This window comes from Oryzias latipes, chromosome 23 (genome assembly GCF_053564925.1).
Source record: "Oryzias latipes strain Hd-rR chromosome 23, Olatipes_Hd-rR_3.1".
In the NCBI taxonomy this organism is placed as follows: Eukaryota; Metazoa; Chordata; class Actinopteri; order Beloniformes; family Adrianichthyidae; genus Oryzias; species Oryzias latipes.
In genome coordinates, this window is record NC_136259.1 from 2,854,011 (window position 1) to 2,868,389 (window position 14,379).

General features: G+C 43.2%; 1 protein-coding gene across 1 annotated transcript; it reads right to left on the bottom strand.

Moving 5' to 3' along the window:
* Positions 1–701: 701 nt before the first annotated feature.
* Positions 702–9,123, bottom strand: optn (optineurin). The gene is made up of 13 exons (XM_004086957.5): positions 8,984–9,123; positions 5,778–5,919; positions 5,489–5,697; positions 5,269–5,412; positions 5,008–5,192; positions 4,830–4,923; positions 3,876–3,991; positions 3,629–3,778; positions 3,474–3,558; positions 3,234–3,392; positions 3,011–3,153; positions 1,709–1,791; positions 702–1,620 (listed from the first exon to the last, which is right to left on the bottom strand). The coding sequence occupies exons 2-13, from the start codon at positions 5,896–5,898 to the stop codon at positions 1,508–1,510; spliced, it is 1,602 nt and encodes a 533-aa protein (XP_004087005.1). The 5' UTR covers positions 5,899–5,919; positions 8,984–9,123; the 3' UTR covers positions 702–1,507.
* Positions 9,124–14,379: the final 5,256 nt, after the last annotated feature.

Sequence of the window (14,379 nt, forward strand, 5' to 3'; positions counted from 1 at the left end):
ACTTTCCCCCAAAATAAAAGCATTTTTATTGTTATATTAATAAAAAACGTATATTATTATTATATTTTTATTGTTTTATTAAAATAAAAGCATTTTTATTTTGGGTACTAAAAAAGTCCTAAAAAAGTTGCTTTTTAAATTAAAATATTCAATTATTTAGATGCCAAAAACTTGTTTTTCATAGAAACAAAATCCAACAAAATGAATGTCATGGATGACCACATGAATTTTTTTAGGACATTAAATTATATTCTTATATTATAAGATGTTCTTAATCTCAATGGAAAATTTCCTGGGTAAATAAAGTTTGAAACTTTGCTTGTTGCTGTGGTCTCCTGTGTGTTTCTCTTTGTTGGGTGGATTTATTTGACTGTCCCACATTAGAAATACGCTAGACTTGACCTCAATAATGTGAGCTTCAGGATGAGCTAAGAATTTATTCTCATTTCCAGGTCCTTCCCATCAGAATTCTGGAAACTTTTTTTTTTGTTCCAGTTTTGTTTGATGTGGTGCACAAACACCAAATACTTTTTATTCTGCTATGGGACTGCAATGACATTTTGAGACTATAAAACCTTCATTAAACCTATGCAGCTATAGACAGGCAAACCCACAAGCATCCATTGTTATAATAAATAAAAACTCCTTTGTAAAATGCTTGAGAAATCTTTTCTGATGCACCACAGGAGTGAAAGGCAACACATTTTTCCCATTTTTATTTCATTTTCAGATAAGATCTGATAGTTTCGATATTTCAAAAAGCAAAATAGTCTTTAATATATTTTATGATCTGCATAAATCATCGTAACTTAAGTTTCACAGAAACAACTAAAAAAACAGAGATATTATGCTAAGAAATAGACTAGAATTAATACACATTTTATCTGAAGCTTAAAAATAAAGAATTATTTCCAAACAGATGAAAACAGTGAAACAGCAGGATTGTGGTTGACAAATATCCAGATAAACATCGTCTGCAGGTCGTTTAGTTTTGCCGTATATGGAATAACTAGAGTCTAAAACAAATGCAAGAACATCTTCTGTTCAAAATGAGGCTGTAGAAAAGATTGAACAAAGAAAACTATCATCTTAGTTTTAGTTTTTTGGAAGTTGAATTAATTCTGCAATTACAACTGAATTTGAATGGAAGTCCTCACAGAAGATCATTTTTAAATTAGGTTCACGAAAGCGTAAAAAAAATGCAACTTTTTAATCATCTCATGTTCATATTTTTATTGATTTTTTCCCCCTGAATCTGAACCTAACAGAAATCTTTACCCATTTAAATATATATAAATTACATTCAACGCCAGACTGTTGGAGAAACAGAAAAAAAAAAAGTTCATCTACATGTTAGAACGGAGACTCTCTTCACATGCATAACCGGGGGCTCTGGTGTGGAGAGCCGTGGCGTGACGCTTCGGGGGTCAGACGGTACAGGTATACGTGTCACAGCAGAGGAAGACTCAGATTTAGGTGCAAATTCAGCATCTTTGGGGATGGCGGTCTAGTTGATGCAGTCCATGATGTGGATCTGCAGGGAGTCCAGGTCGGGCAGGATCTCGTTGCACTTGGGGCAGGCGTGCTCAGGAATGTTCCCCTGCTGCTGCCAGTCGGTACCTGGGAACCACAGAAGTGGGACACGTGAGATCGAATTGAATGTTTTCACGGCAGCTGGTTTGGAACAAGAACTGGATTTGCTTCTTACTTCTTCCCACTAGAGAGGCTCCGGCTCCGTGCGGGTTTCCTCCGGGAATGACGTGTCTTTGCTGCAGCTCATTCAGGGAACGCCTGTCGAAGAAACAAGTTTGTTTTCAGGCTTTGATTTAGTCGACCCAGTCTGTAAGGGTAAATAAGAGGGAAGTAAAAGTCGACCTAATGAGGGCAACACCGGTATTGGTTGAAAATAACCGATACAAACGAGATTATGTTGGTAAAATGTTTTAAAATAGACCAGGAAGTCAATACTCAGTTTCTTGTAAACCGTCAGTTTCTCTTTCTGTTGACTTAGGGCTGTGAATTGGCAAGAGTCCAGCCAGAAAATATAAATATCCTGATATAAGATTGTAGCCGAGACAATGTATCACAATGTTCTAAAGGATGACTTAGAAATTAACTTTGTCTGTTTATGAATTTACCTTTCACGTGGATATCCCTTGTGCTATCTTGTGGGGTCCAGATGACCCCACTCCTAACGTTAATGTGCCTCCAAGGCACATTAACGTTAGGAGTGGGGTCATCTAGACCCACTAGACAGTGCTCTGAACCTTTTTTCTTCAATGATTTGTGATCTTCACTGGTGTTCATGGATTACATGAAATCTTTCCACCTTTATCCACCTTTGTCATGGTAGGGAGAACACCTCAATGGAAGGGGGGGGTCATCTGGACCCCACAAGATAGCACAAGGCATAAACCAAAGTACCAGATGTGAGTTTTTGTTCTGTGACCATAATTCTGTAAAAAAAAAAGGTTCAAAAGAGGTGGAGAAAGCTGATATCGCTGTGACCAAAAAGCCAAAGGGAAGAAGAGGAGTTCTGTAGGTGCTGGTACCGGTACCGACTTAGCACAGAGTTGTGGTTGGAACAGAGATGCATCCGTGTCATTGAGCTCCGTCAAAACAGCCACGAGGCTCATGAGTGAGCGTCTACCATGAGATGCTCTTCAAAGGATCTAGTTGCTGTTTTGGCGTGGAGCTGCTCATAGAAACCCTCCAACCAGTGGTGGGTTTTTTCTTTTAGGTGGAACACAAAGCTGAATTGTGAAGTCAAAAAGAATTCATTAAAAACTGTTTTTGCCAGCATTTCAAATGGATACAAGTATAATCAAATGAAAAGCTGCACTATTTCCCGGTAGCTTTGCTCTCTGCTGTACATTGAAGCTTTTATGTCTCGAGGTGCACAATAAGTACAGCAAATGTACCGACCGAAGCGTTTAGGAACTCGTGTAAAAACCCAAATGGTTTGTTTCTGGAGGGCCGGCGCCTCTCGGGCTGCGGTGACGTCACATACCGGCCCAGAGAATCCACCTCGTCCTGCAGCTGCGTGTTCATCTTCTTCACGTACTCCAGCTGAGCCGCCAGGCGCTCCTTCTCCTCGTGGAGCTTCTCTCTCGCCGCTCGCTCGGCATAGAAATCCGAGGAGTAGACCTCCGCCTGCAGAAAGGACGACGCCGTCTTCACGATGAAGCATGTTCACGGAGGTTCACTGAAGCCTCGAAGCCAGGTTTGCTCACCTGAGCCTGAAAGACGGAGATGGTCTCCAGATCCTTCTCCTTCAGCAGCATCTCTTGGGTCATCATGTCAATCTTGCTCTGCTTAGCAGCCAGCGCTTCTTCGGCCGTGGTCAGCTGGCGCTGCAGCTGCTCCACCAGCTCCTTCTCCACCAGCCGGGCCTGCAGCGTCAACAGTCATGTCACGTTAGGCTCCAAAGGCTTCATGAGTGCTGGAGACCATGGGGACTCCCTCAAACATGCCTCTCTCTTCTTCCTCTCCTCCTTCAGCTCGTTGTAGTCTTCGAACAGCTTGGTGTAGGCGTCTTTTAACTGGGCCAGGTTGGTCCTGTGCAGAGAGAACACGTGTGGGGATGGACTCGGACCGAGCGACCTTTGCCCTCCGCTTCAACCCCCACCTCTCGTCCTCGGCTTTCTTCTGCTCCACCAGGTTCTGCGTCTGCACGCTGCCCAGCTGCAGCTTCAGCCGGTCGTTCTCCGACTGGACGGCTTGTTTCTCCAGCAGCTGAGCCTTCAGGGTGGCGGCATCCTGCTCCAGCTCCCGACACCTCCACAGGGGACAAACGCAGAGTCAGAACAGACTTCTGGAATCGCAGCGTCACGTGCTGCGGAGTTGGGTTGAAGAAGCGTGTTTGTGTGGCGGACCTGTCCTGCAGGTTCTTCTTCATGCCTTCTGCATCGTCCAGCTTGCTCTGAGCTTGCTGCAGGTCTCTGAAGAGCGTCCTCACCTGGGACTTCAGGTTCTCCACCTCTGAGGCAGCCTGAACGACGCCAACACAACACAAACATCCTGAACTCAGGAAGAAACTTCCACAGGAAGAAGAAGCTCATATAGTTTGATCTGTTTTTGTCTTAAAGACCCGCTCTGATCATCTTCTGATCTATTCTCAACAAACTGGTGTTGTTTTCCAGGACATAGTTTCTGCAGAGCGGCGGGTCAGGAGTTTGTTAGAAATTCACGGGACTGTCGGCATCAGAATGGAGCAGAGCAGGGAGCTTTTTCAAATGGACTTTTTTTGCCCGCTTCTGCACCGTGATGTGAATAAAGAAATACTCTGAAATGCAATTTTGGGCTTAAATTTCTTTATATTTGTCCGCAATCATTAGAAAAAGACAAAATGACACAAGAACATGTTAAAAACCCCGTTTTCAGAGTGGGTCTTTGAAGACCACATCGTTTGGATTTCCTTTCAGAAAATGTAAGGGTTGGAAAATTGCATATGATCTAGTGCATGTTGTTTTTGTTTTTTTTTAAAGAAGTCTTAAAATGCTTTACAATATACGGACATGTGAAAGACCCCCCTGGAAATGAGGCGATGCCGTTAGGATAACGTGATCAAGTGCCATAGTCTGGTTTTTCAACGTTTGTGACACATTTAAATATTGCTGAGGGGCTGTAAGCTAGTGGGAGAGCAAGGAAACGGAGGGTCATCAGCACCGGGGAGAGGAAGGGGAGGCGGGGCTAAAACAGTCCCGCCCACAACTCAGAGGCAAATATCTAATGATCTCCTGCTGCTCTGCAGAAACTACGTTTTTTGGATTTTGGCTAAAAATGACTTAAGATTGTTTTTTTTTATAAGCAGGAAAAACTGAAAGCACCTTCTCCTCTTTGGCGGAGTCGTCCTTCGGTTCGGTCTGGGAGGTCTGTGTGGACTCGGACACGCCACGCTTCTTTTCCTGCAGCTCGCTGAATCTGTTTATGAATGAAGATCGTGTCTGCGACAAAAGGCCTGGAGGTGTCAGCGGTCTGCTGGGGGCGGGGCTGGCCTGCTCCTACCTGGCACCGGAGGTCTGCAGCTCCGCCTGCAGACGCTCGCAGCGCTGCGTCTCGTCCCTCAGGGACTGCAGCAGCTGGCTGACCGTCGCCTCCTCGTTGTCCAGTCGGGATGCGGTCATGCCCAGTTCCGGACACCTGCCGCGCTCTGCGCCGCGTGCTTCGTTCACGGCGTCCACGCCTCCGTCCTGAGGAGACAAAGGTTTCTGTCGAGCGCCTGACAAGACGAGAGCGGCCTGACGGGTTCGGGGCGAGCGTCCTCACCGTGACTCTGATGATCTCGATGAAGGAGTCGTCTCGGGAGTCCTGCTCTGCCTTCAGCTGCAGCTCAGAGTTCAGAGCCACCAGGTCGTTCTTCTCCGCCTGCAGGCGGGCGACCTGGACGCGCAGAGCCTCCACCTCTGCAGCCTGAGGTTCCCACAGCAGACGCTCGTGAACGCAGACTCACATCCAACGTGTGCAAAGATCAGGAAAACCTTCTCACCTGGCATTCCCCTGGAGCCTCTCCAGCCTTCCCAACGTCTGCCAGCTTCCTGCTAAGCTCTTGGTTTTGGCCAACCACAGACTCCATGTTCCTCTGAGCCTCTTTCAGCTGGTTCTCCAGGAAGTCGCGCTCCTGCTTCTGCTTCTCACGCCACGCAGAGAGGCCTTCAAAGCGCTCCTTCATGGTCAGGTTGGTTTGACGTAGGGCTTCTGGGGAAAAAAAGACGCAGACTGAATGAGCTCCCAGAGGCCTCTCCCCCTTCAGGGACGTTTTGGTACGGTGACCTCACCTTTCAGGTCTCGGTTCTCCTGAATCAGGATGTTCATTTGCTGCAGAGTCTCCTCCAACGTTCCAGGCTGACCAGAGGAGCGCGACACGTCTCCATTCATCATGGAGCTTCCGGACGCCATGATGCTGCAGAGAGTGTCCTCCTTTAACAGAGAGGAGACGGGTTTTTAAGAAATGGGCCTTTTTCCCTCTGTGTTTGGCCCTTTCTGTGTTCCCATGTCTCATCAAAGTGATCCATTTAAAGGACCTACAGTGGAACGAGACAGTTTTCATTCAGACATCAACTGTGGAAGTTCTCCCACTTAAAAAGATGAGAGAGGCCTGGAATTTTCATCATAGGTAAACCTCAACTATGAGAGACTAAATGAGAAACAAAATCCAGAAAAGTCACATTGTCTGATTTGTAGAGAATTTATTTGTAAATTATGGTGGATAATAAGTATTTGGTAATCAACAAACAAGAAAGATTTCTGTCTCTCACAGACCTGTAACTTCTTCTGTAGAGGTTCCTCTGTCCTCCACCGGTTACCTGTATTAATGGATCCTGTTTGAACTGGTTATCTATAGCAGTGTTTTTCAACCTTTTCTGAGCCACGGCACACTTTAACCTTAAAAGAAATCCCGCGGCACACCAGCATCCAAAAAATTAAAAAAAAAAACCCGGAGAAACTCATAGTCTGTATTGATCTACAGCCCCTCCACAATCTCATTTAATGAAATAAAACATTTTTTAGATAATTGTTGCAGAAAAAGCTGGAAACTGCAGCTGTTTTTTTCTAAAAGATGCAATAAAAGTTAAGTTAGAAGATTTAAAAACAGTTTGATGTGTGTTCGTTGATTTCAAGACGTTTAACGACAGATCTCCTTGAGCGCTGTCACTCTCACAATCCAATGCATCATGGGAGATGTAGTGCAATAAACGGCCGGCGGAGATCGCCTTTCGGGGCTTCATTGTTTTGTTCACTTGTTCCACGGTCTGATACCGGATTCTGTGGAAAGCTACACCGCTAAAGACGAGCTTTAGCTGGTATTTTTGTTAGAACTGAGCGACTTTACGAGCTAAATCGGGACAAGGAAGTGAAGACTTTAACCACTTCTGATTGGTCAGAATGATGACATGTGATTAAGCTCCCCAAGAATGATTGGTGGAGACAGTTAAAGGGGCGGGACTTTTCCAAAATACAGCCGGAGTTGCAGCTGAATCGCGGTAACGTCATTCTTATCAAAATGTCTTTAATAAAATAAAATAAACGCAAAGAAAAAGTATTTTACGATCTTTTATATTCCTAACTCCTCAGTGTTTCATCAGGGCACACTTGACCATCTCCCACGGCACACTAGTGTGCCGCGGCACACTGGTTGAAAAACACTGATCTATAGAAAGACACCTGTCCACAACCTCTCACAGTCACACTCCACTATGGACAACAAGGAGCTGTCTAAGGACACCAGAAACCAAATTGATGACCTGAAACAGGCTGGAAGACTGAATCTGCAACAGGTAAGGAGCTTGGTGTGAAGAAATCAGCCGTAGGAGCAATTATTATTAAATGGAAGATGTACAAGACCACTGATGATCTCCCTTCATCTGGGGCTCCCCCCCATGGGGGTTAGATTTTAAGAATGGTGAGCAAACATCCCAGAACCCCAAGAGAGCTGGGACCAAAGTAACAAAAGCTACCATCAGTTACACACTACACCACCAGGGACTCAAACCCTGCAGGGTCAGACGTTACCCCCTGCTAAAGCCAGTACATGTGCAGGCCAATAATAGCATGGGGGTGGAAACAACATGGTTTGGGGCTGTTTTTCACCAAAGGAACCAGGACGACTGATCTGTTCAGCAGGACAACCATCCCAAACACACAAAGGAGGGGCTTCTTAGGAAGCATTTCAGGGTCCTGGAGTGGCCTAGCCAGTCTCCAGATCTGCACCCTGTAGAAAACCTTTGGAGGGAGGTGAAAGTCTGTGTTGTCCAGCGACAGCCCCAAAACATCACTGCTCTAGAGGAGATCTGCATGGAGGAATGGGCCAAAATACCCGCAACGGTTTGTGAAAACCTTGTGAAGACTAACAAAATGTTTGACTGCTTTCGTTGCCCAACAAAGAGTATATAACAAAGTATTGAGTTGTTATTTCTGTCATTGACCAAAAAATTATTTTCCACCATAATTTACAAACAAATTCTTTAAAAATCCAGAAAATCCCATTTTCTCATTTAGTCTCTCATAGTTGAGGTTTACCTACGATGTAAATTACAGGCCTCTCTCACCTTTATAAGGGGAAGAACTTGCACAGTTGGTGGCTGACTAGATACTTGTTTGCCCCGCTATCATGCAAAATCATTTTTTGAGCTTTTAAGTGTATTATATGTACCTTCCTCACTATAAACAACGCCAAAGTGGTGTTTTGATCCGCTCATGCATTTCTGAGTATTTCCTCTGAAAACCTGCTCTCTCAGCACCAGCCCCTCCCAAACTAGCCTTAATACTCCCCATCGTTTTATTTCTAAATGAAAGCAAACATTGGAGACGAGGATGAGTCTGAAAGGGGGCGTGGTCTTTCTGATTAGAGGTGACTTCAGGTGATACCAGGCGAATCCTTTCCTCTGAGCTGATTGGGCGTGTCCCAAGAATTGTCAGACGTGCCCCCGCCCCCCTTTTGGAATGGCTATTTAAAAGTTACGTCACAAGTAATCATGATGGCACCCCCCCCCCCTCCCGACCCCCACACCCAACAGCAGGTCACGTGACCACCTCATTGGCTCTTCCCTCCCTGTGGTTCAGTCTGTCGCACATTTTTAACATACAACTGATAACACACAAAGTTCGTTGTGAAGCAAACTGCAAAAGTGGTGACTCATCTGCGCATGCTCACAACAACAACCGTAACACACTGCGTCATTAAAAAACAGAGCCTCGAGTCTTTCATAAACGTTCACTCCAAGAAACTAAAGATAACTAAATCATGATTTGATGGCAAAGTAACTAAGACCAAAGGAGCTCCGACGCCAAATGACTGCGCAGCTTTTCACAATAAGAGTCGGCTCTACTTATCCTAACTTTGAGGTTTTCGCCGCCGCGGGCCTGATGATGATGATGATGTGACTAGTTCAGAAAAGTTCCCCGAAACCCAAACAAACGCAGACTCGAGCGGAACCAGCCCGCGTCAGCTTAGACGGAAACCGGTTCGGAGAGTTGGACTGACCTGCTGCTGCGTCCGAACCGAACAAAGGCTCTCTATGGGGTTTAAAATGGACCTGAAGCCTCAGGGAAGAAGGGCAAAACAGAACGAAACTGCCTGCTGAACCCTGGTGTACGCTTTAAACCACTGCGATGGTGAGAGAGGGCATTTCCGGTTCACGATTTCAAAGTAAAACCGAGAAAAAGGCTACTGGCTGAATGTTTTCAGGTGCAAATATTAGTCCTAAAGGCTGAATTTAAGATTCAAGTAGAAATCCTCAATTATAGACTTACTTTATGTGGCTAAATTTGTGCCTAGTTAGTCAATTTCCACCCAATTTCTTCACTGAGTAAAATTATGACTTATTCAAAAAGCCGAAAAGCTGGACGTGGTAAATGGATAGATGGTTTAACTGCTGGTCTTTGTGTGTTTAAAATGGCAAACAGCAACATCATGGTCATTTTTTCTTGGCCAGCAAGAAAAGTCGATCCATCCAGTTTCTTCATTTCAGCTATGTTCTTTTCAGGGTCTTGGGGCTGCCAGAACCCGTCCTACTGTAACCCAGGAGAGGTCACCAGTCCTTCACAGGGCCACACAATCAGTCCCACACATGCACACCTGGGGGACTCTTTAGAGCAGGGGGGTCCAATTCCAAGGCCTCCTGTTGGTTCACACCCCTAATTTACTAATCACTAATCAATCTATGTAGCATGTTTTTGGACTGTTGGAGGAAACCGGAAAAAAAAATCCAATCATCTACGAGGAGTTCTGCACATCTGACATTTTTAGATCTGTACATATTTTGCATATTTGCACACTTTGTATATATTGACATTTCATATTATATACGTTGTTATACTTTGTTTTTGCACTGTAGTGGTGACTACGTTAATTTCTTTGTCCTGGTGGGCTGCGACAATAAAGGCTTGTCTTGTTTTTGTTTACTCCACAGAGAAGGGTCCCAGCCGGGATTCAAACCGAGGCCTTCTCCCACTAACAACCACTGCTCCACTGCTCCACTGCTCCACTCTGCAGCCCAAGCAGTAAAAAAAGTGGTAGAAAATGACATTTTCAGTTAACTAACCATCAAGTATGGGTTACTTGAAAGTGAAACTACACACGATAGGATAAAGATCAACAAATCATTCAGAAAATTAGGAAGAAATAAAAGTCTGCTTCAACGTTTACATGCATATCCTACTATAAGTAATTTAAACTTTTAATTTTAGGTAGTTTGTCACTATGATATGATTACCAAATGCCCCCATCGGCATTTTCTCTCATGTTCGGTTGTGTAACAAAAGGAAACGTTTTTTGTTTTATTTTGTAGGCTCTGTTGGGTTACTTCCGGTCTAAACCTTGCTGAATTTGGCGTGTGACTCAGCCCCGATTTGGAGGAATGTCTTCCGTTTCCAAGAGGTGACGTCATCTTCACAGGAACTGATTTGTGCAGCAGCGGCAGCGGCGCCTCCCCGTCCCTCCGCGGACCGCGCTTCATCCGAATGTTTTGTAAATCAGCGGAGGATTTTCAGGGCGGGGAATGTGCTCAAAGGTCAGCTGATAGCGGGAATTCCCTGCTGGAGGCACCTTCATAAAAACAGACGTGGAGATTCCCCGATCTGACGGACTGTAGGAAAATGTGTGACGGAATCATGTCATTTCTATGTTTTTTTAAACCCTAAATCAGTCCTCGGCTGCATTATAGAAAAAAATAACCACTATTAGGATATTTAAAAATGAAAAAATGCAATAGAAAATACTTTTTTTAGCTATTGGTGTTCCAGCCTTAATTTGTCAAAATCTATGACATTCAATTAGGGAAGTTTGCCCGATTTGTTTTCAAATATTTATTTCCGCGCAGTTACCCATAATGTCCACTAGATGGCAGTGCAGTCCAATAATTTAACGTCAGTTGACTCATGCAGCTGAACCAGACGGTTCTAGACTATTATTTATAACATTTCTGGAATATTAACTGTAGCCAAAAAAAATAAAAAAATATATATATATTAAAAAAAACTAAAATAATTAAATGTTTCATTCTGAAGGCTAAACAAAGAAACTTAGCTAAAAGTGAATTTGCATCCTGATGTCATGTGCCCCATTTTTATATGCATACGTATATTCTTTTGTAAAAATGCATAGAAAAATAAGGCTGCACAGTGGTGTAGTGGTTAACACTCTCACCTCACAGCTGGGTGGTGGTTCAAACCCCATCTGGGTGCTTTCTGTGTGCAGTTTGCATGGTCTCCTTGGTGCATGTGTGAGTTTTCTCTGGGTTCCTCCCACAGTCCAAAAACATGCTGCATAGGTTAATTGGGGGATTGTAAATTGCTCCATAGGTGGGAATGTATGTGAGTGTGTGAGGTTGTGTGCCTCCATGCAGCCTGCGATGGACAGGTGAAGGGGTAACTCCGTCTCCGCCCTGCAGCAGCCGAATAGTCTTTAGGAATTCTGTAAACCCCAAAACAGGAACTACTCAAATTTGGAAAATGAATAGATACAACAGTGAATCGTAAAATTATGGACTCATAGCTTGAACTCACAACATGCTATGTTTGTTGGCTGCTTTCTTCCTCTCATGGAAGAACTGCACACGTCCCACTGCATCAAAAGTAACCCATCAGTTTGATCTGCTGCAGTCGGGTCGACGATGCAAACACAATCAGAATCAAGAAGGCTTCTTATCTAACGGCTACAACTGCAAGAAACAACAAAGTACTGTGTATTTTGTAATTGATTAGAGTTTGTTTAGCTACATTTTTATCTACTTTAGATGTTTTTCTATTTTAAATAGTATTGAAACTTTAAAAACTATATTGTACAAACTACTTTAACTTATTGTAGCTCATCTTTTTTAAACCCGGAAGCCCAAATTAGTCGCTCAAGTCACAATTATTTTGACTGAAGAGTGTTTTTTAATCTTATAAACGTCTTAAAATGAAAGATCCCTTTGAAATGATTTGCTTAGTATTTGAAACACTTCCTGGTGAATGTTTACTTTCTCGTTTGAAGCATTTTTTAAAGGGTTTCACACTGAAAAGGTGTTGGAGTTGCACAGTCATGATAACCGTTCCTTAAAGTCCATGCCACTATTTTACAGAGTAATTCATGGTTTTAATGTGGCTCCTCCCCAAACCTAAGATTAATGAAGTTTCCGTGTGAAAGCAGCTTTTATTTTCAGTCCAAATGTTCACTGCTGTGTGTTTTTCCGAAGGTTTTAATCTTCATCTTCAGTGGATTCCTGTCAAAGCCTCCAGCCCTCATGGAAGCCTTCGATAACACGGCAGAAGAAGAACAAGGCCCCCACAGGCACCTGAAGGATACTTCAAAGACCCATGAAAAGAAGTGACCCTGGAGCTAGAGATGACTCAGTTCCATCCCATAAACATGACAATACCTTCACTTTTCACCCTGGATAGACGTTTTTAGAAATCCACACTTGTATGATGGAAATTCTTCCCTAAAACGCTCCTGTTCTCATAATTATCCTCTAATTCAGGGATGAACGAAGCTCCAGAGCCTCATCCCTCCATTATGACTCTTTAGCTTTGAAGAAAATGTGAATAATTTGGATAAATAATGGGTTTGTGGCTTTGTTTTAGTCCATTTACTTCATGTTTAAAAATGTTTAGATGCCAGATAACTGGGCAGAGAATAATACTAAAAGGTTGGATCTGCTGTGAGAGCAGTTTAGACTGAATCAACTCAAATCACATGTTCTGATGTTTTGCTGAACAACAATTGAATCAGTTAGTTCAAAAGGGGCCCAAGTCCAAGAGGTTTGTTTTTCCAGGAAATGATTTTAATGTCATAGCTTAAAGGGAGGTTACACCAGATGAGTCATACTTTACCCAGATTTAGCACCAGTTCTTAGCTTACAAATGCTATAATATGAAGCACCTCACTTTAATCATTTCAGACGACTAGCAAACAAAAGTCTCTGGACTTGGGCCCTTCTTGAATTAAACAGGGGTGCTGCCATATTGGATAACTAGTGCTGCCATCTACGGGATAAAGCTAAACCCATGCAAGAGAGTCCAGGAATGTTGCACATAACCCTTGTGCTTTCCTGTGACCCCCCCCCCCTCCACTGACGTGTTCTTCCTACCATGACAAAGGTGGATAAAGGTGGAAAGATTTCATGTAATCCATGAACACCAGTGAAGATGACAAATCATTGAAGAAAAAAGGTTCAGAGCACTGTCTAGTGGGTCTAGATGACCCAACTACCAATGGTAAAGTGCCTAGGATAGAACAAGGGTTAATGCATTTTAAATGTCAAGCATAGTCAATACATTCCAACAGACTTGGGACTTTTTCGGCACATAATCAGATAGCTTTTCCCTTGAAGACCATAGAAAATATAATATCTCTATTTTGAAAAATTGAGGACTTGGGCCCCATTTGAACTAACTGATTCAATTGAATTTACACATTTGCACTTTAAAAAAACATTTTAAAAAAATTGATTCTATACTGAGGTTGCCATGTTTACATTGAATAATAGAATGAGAAAAAGAATGGCATTTCTTTTTGTTTTATTGTCCCCTTTACTGTGTGAGACGTGAAAAGCTAACGGCGGGATCACTTCAAGATAATTATGGATAGAGAGTTAAATAGAAATACGCAAATGTAGATGTATGCATATTTAATTGAGTAAGGGACAGACACAAAATAAGAGTTTTAGTCTTCAAACTGCTCCCTTCCATTCACGTCGTTGTATTTTTGCTGCTTGATGAAATAAATACATACACGACAAAAGAAAAGTCCTTGTTTGACTTTCCTACATTTTCCTTCACGTCCATCTGCTGCTGCAGGAGGATCTTCTTTTATTTTGAAAGGAACAGGTATTTACTGCTGTCAAAAGTTGGTTCTATGTAGAAAATCTAACACTGATTACATTAAATCTTGCAAACATTTAGAAACTACATTGTATAAATGGATGTCATCATGGCCTCTAAAACACAAAATAAATGGGATTTTTCTGAACTTTGCAGCTCTTGCTGGGTTTTGGCCAGAGACAAACTACCCCAATTAGCTCATTTACATAAAAAAAGGTTACAGACCCCAACTCTAACTGATTCTGACATGAAAAACTTGAAAAACAATATGGTGCTGTTTAAAAGATACCTCGAATATTTATTACTGTCAAACTTTTCTTCGTGTGGGTGTAGGTGGGGTGTGTGTATAAGTGCGCGTGTGTGTGTTTCAGCAGTTCTAAAGATGTACATCCAGAGACACAGAGAGCAGCCCACGTGGGAACCTAAAATTCCCGAGGTGGTTGTTTAAGTCCGTGAACGCAGCGCAGCTCGCTCAGCGTGTCGCTCCAGCTGCAGGAGAGCCAAGCAAACAGCGTCACGCGCGTTTCGGCACTGTGACTCTGAGAAAAGAATGAGGGACATAACGCACAGCATCCT

Bases quoted from the DNA above. Each gene is read 5' to 3' on its own strand.
- optn (XM_004086957.5), bottom strand. From the start codon at position 5,898: ATGGCGTCCGGAAGCTCCATGATGAATGGAGACGTGTCGCGCTCCTCT. The intron at 3,779-3,875 runs GTCCGCCACACA...TCCCCTGTGGAG, and splicing joins AAGAAGAACCTGCAGGACAG to GTGTCGGGAGCTGGAGCAGG. The intron at 1,621-1,708 runs GTAAGAAGCAAA...TGTGGTTCCCAG, and splicing joins AGCCTCTCTAGTGGGAAGAA to GTACCGACTGGCAGCAGCAG.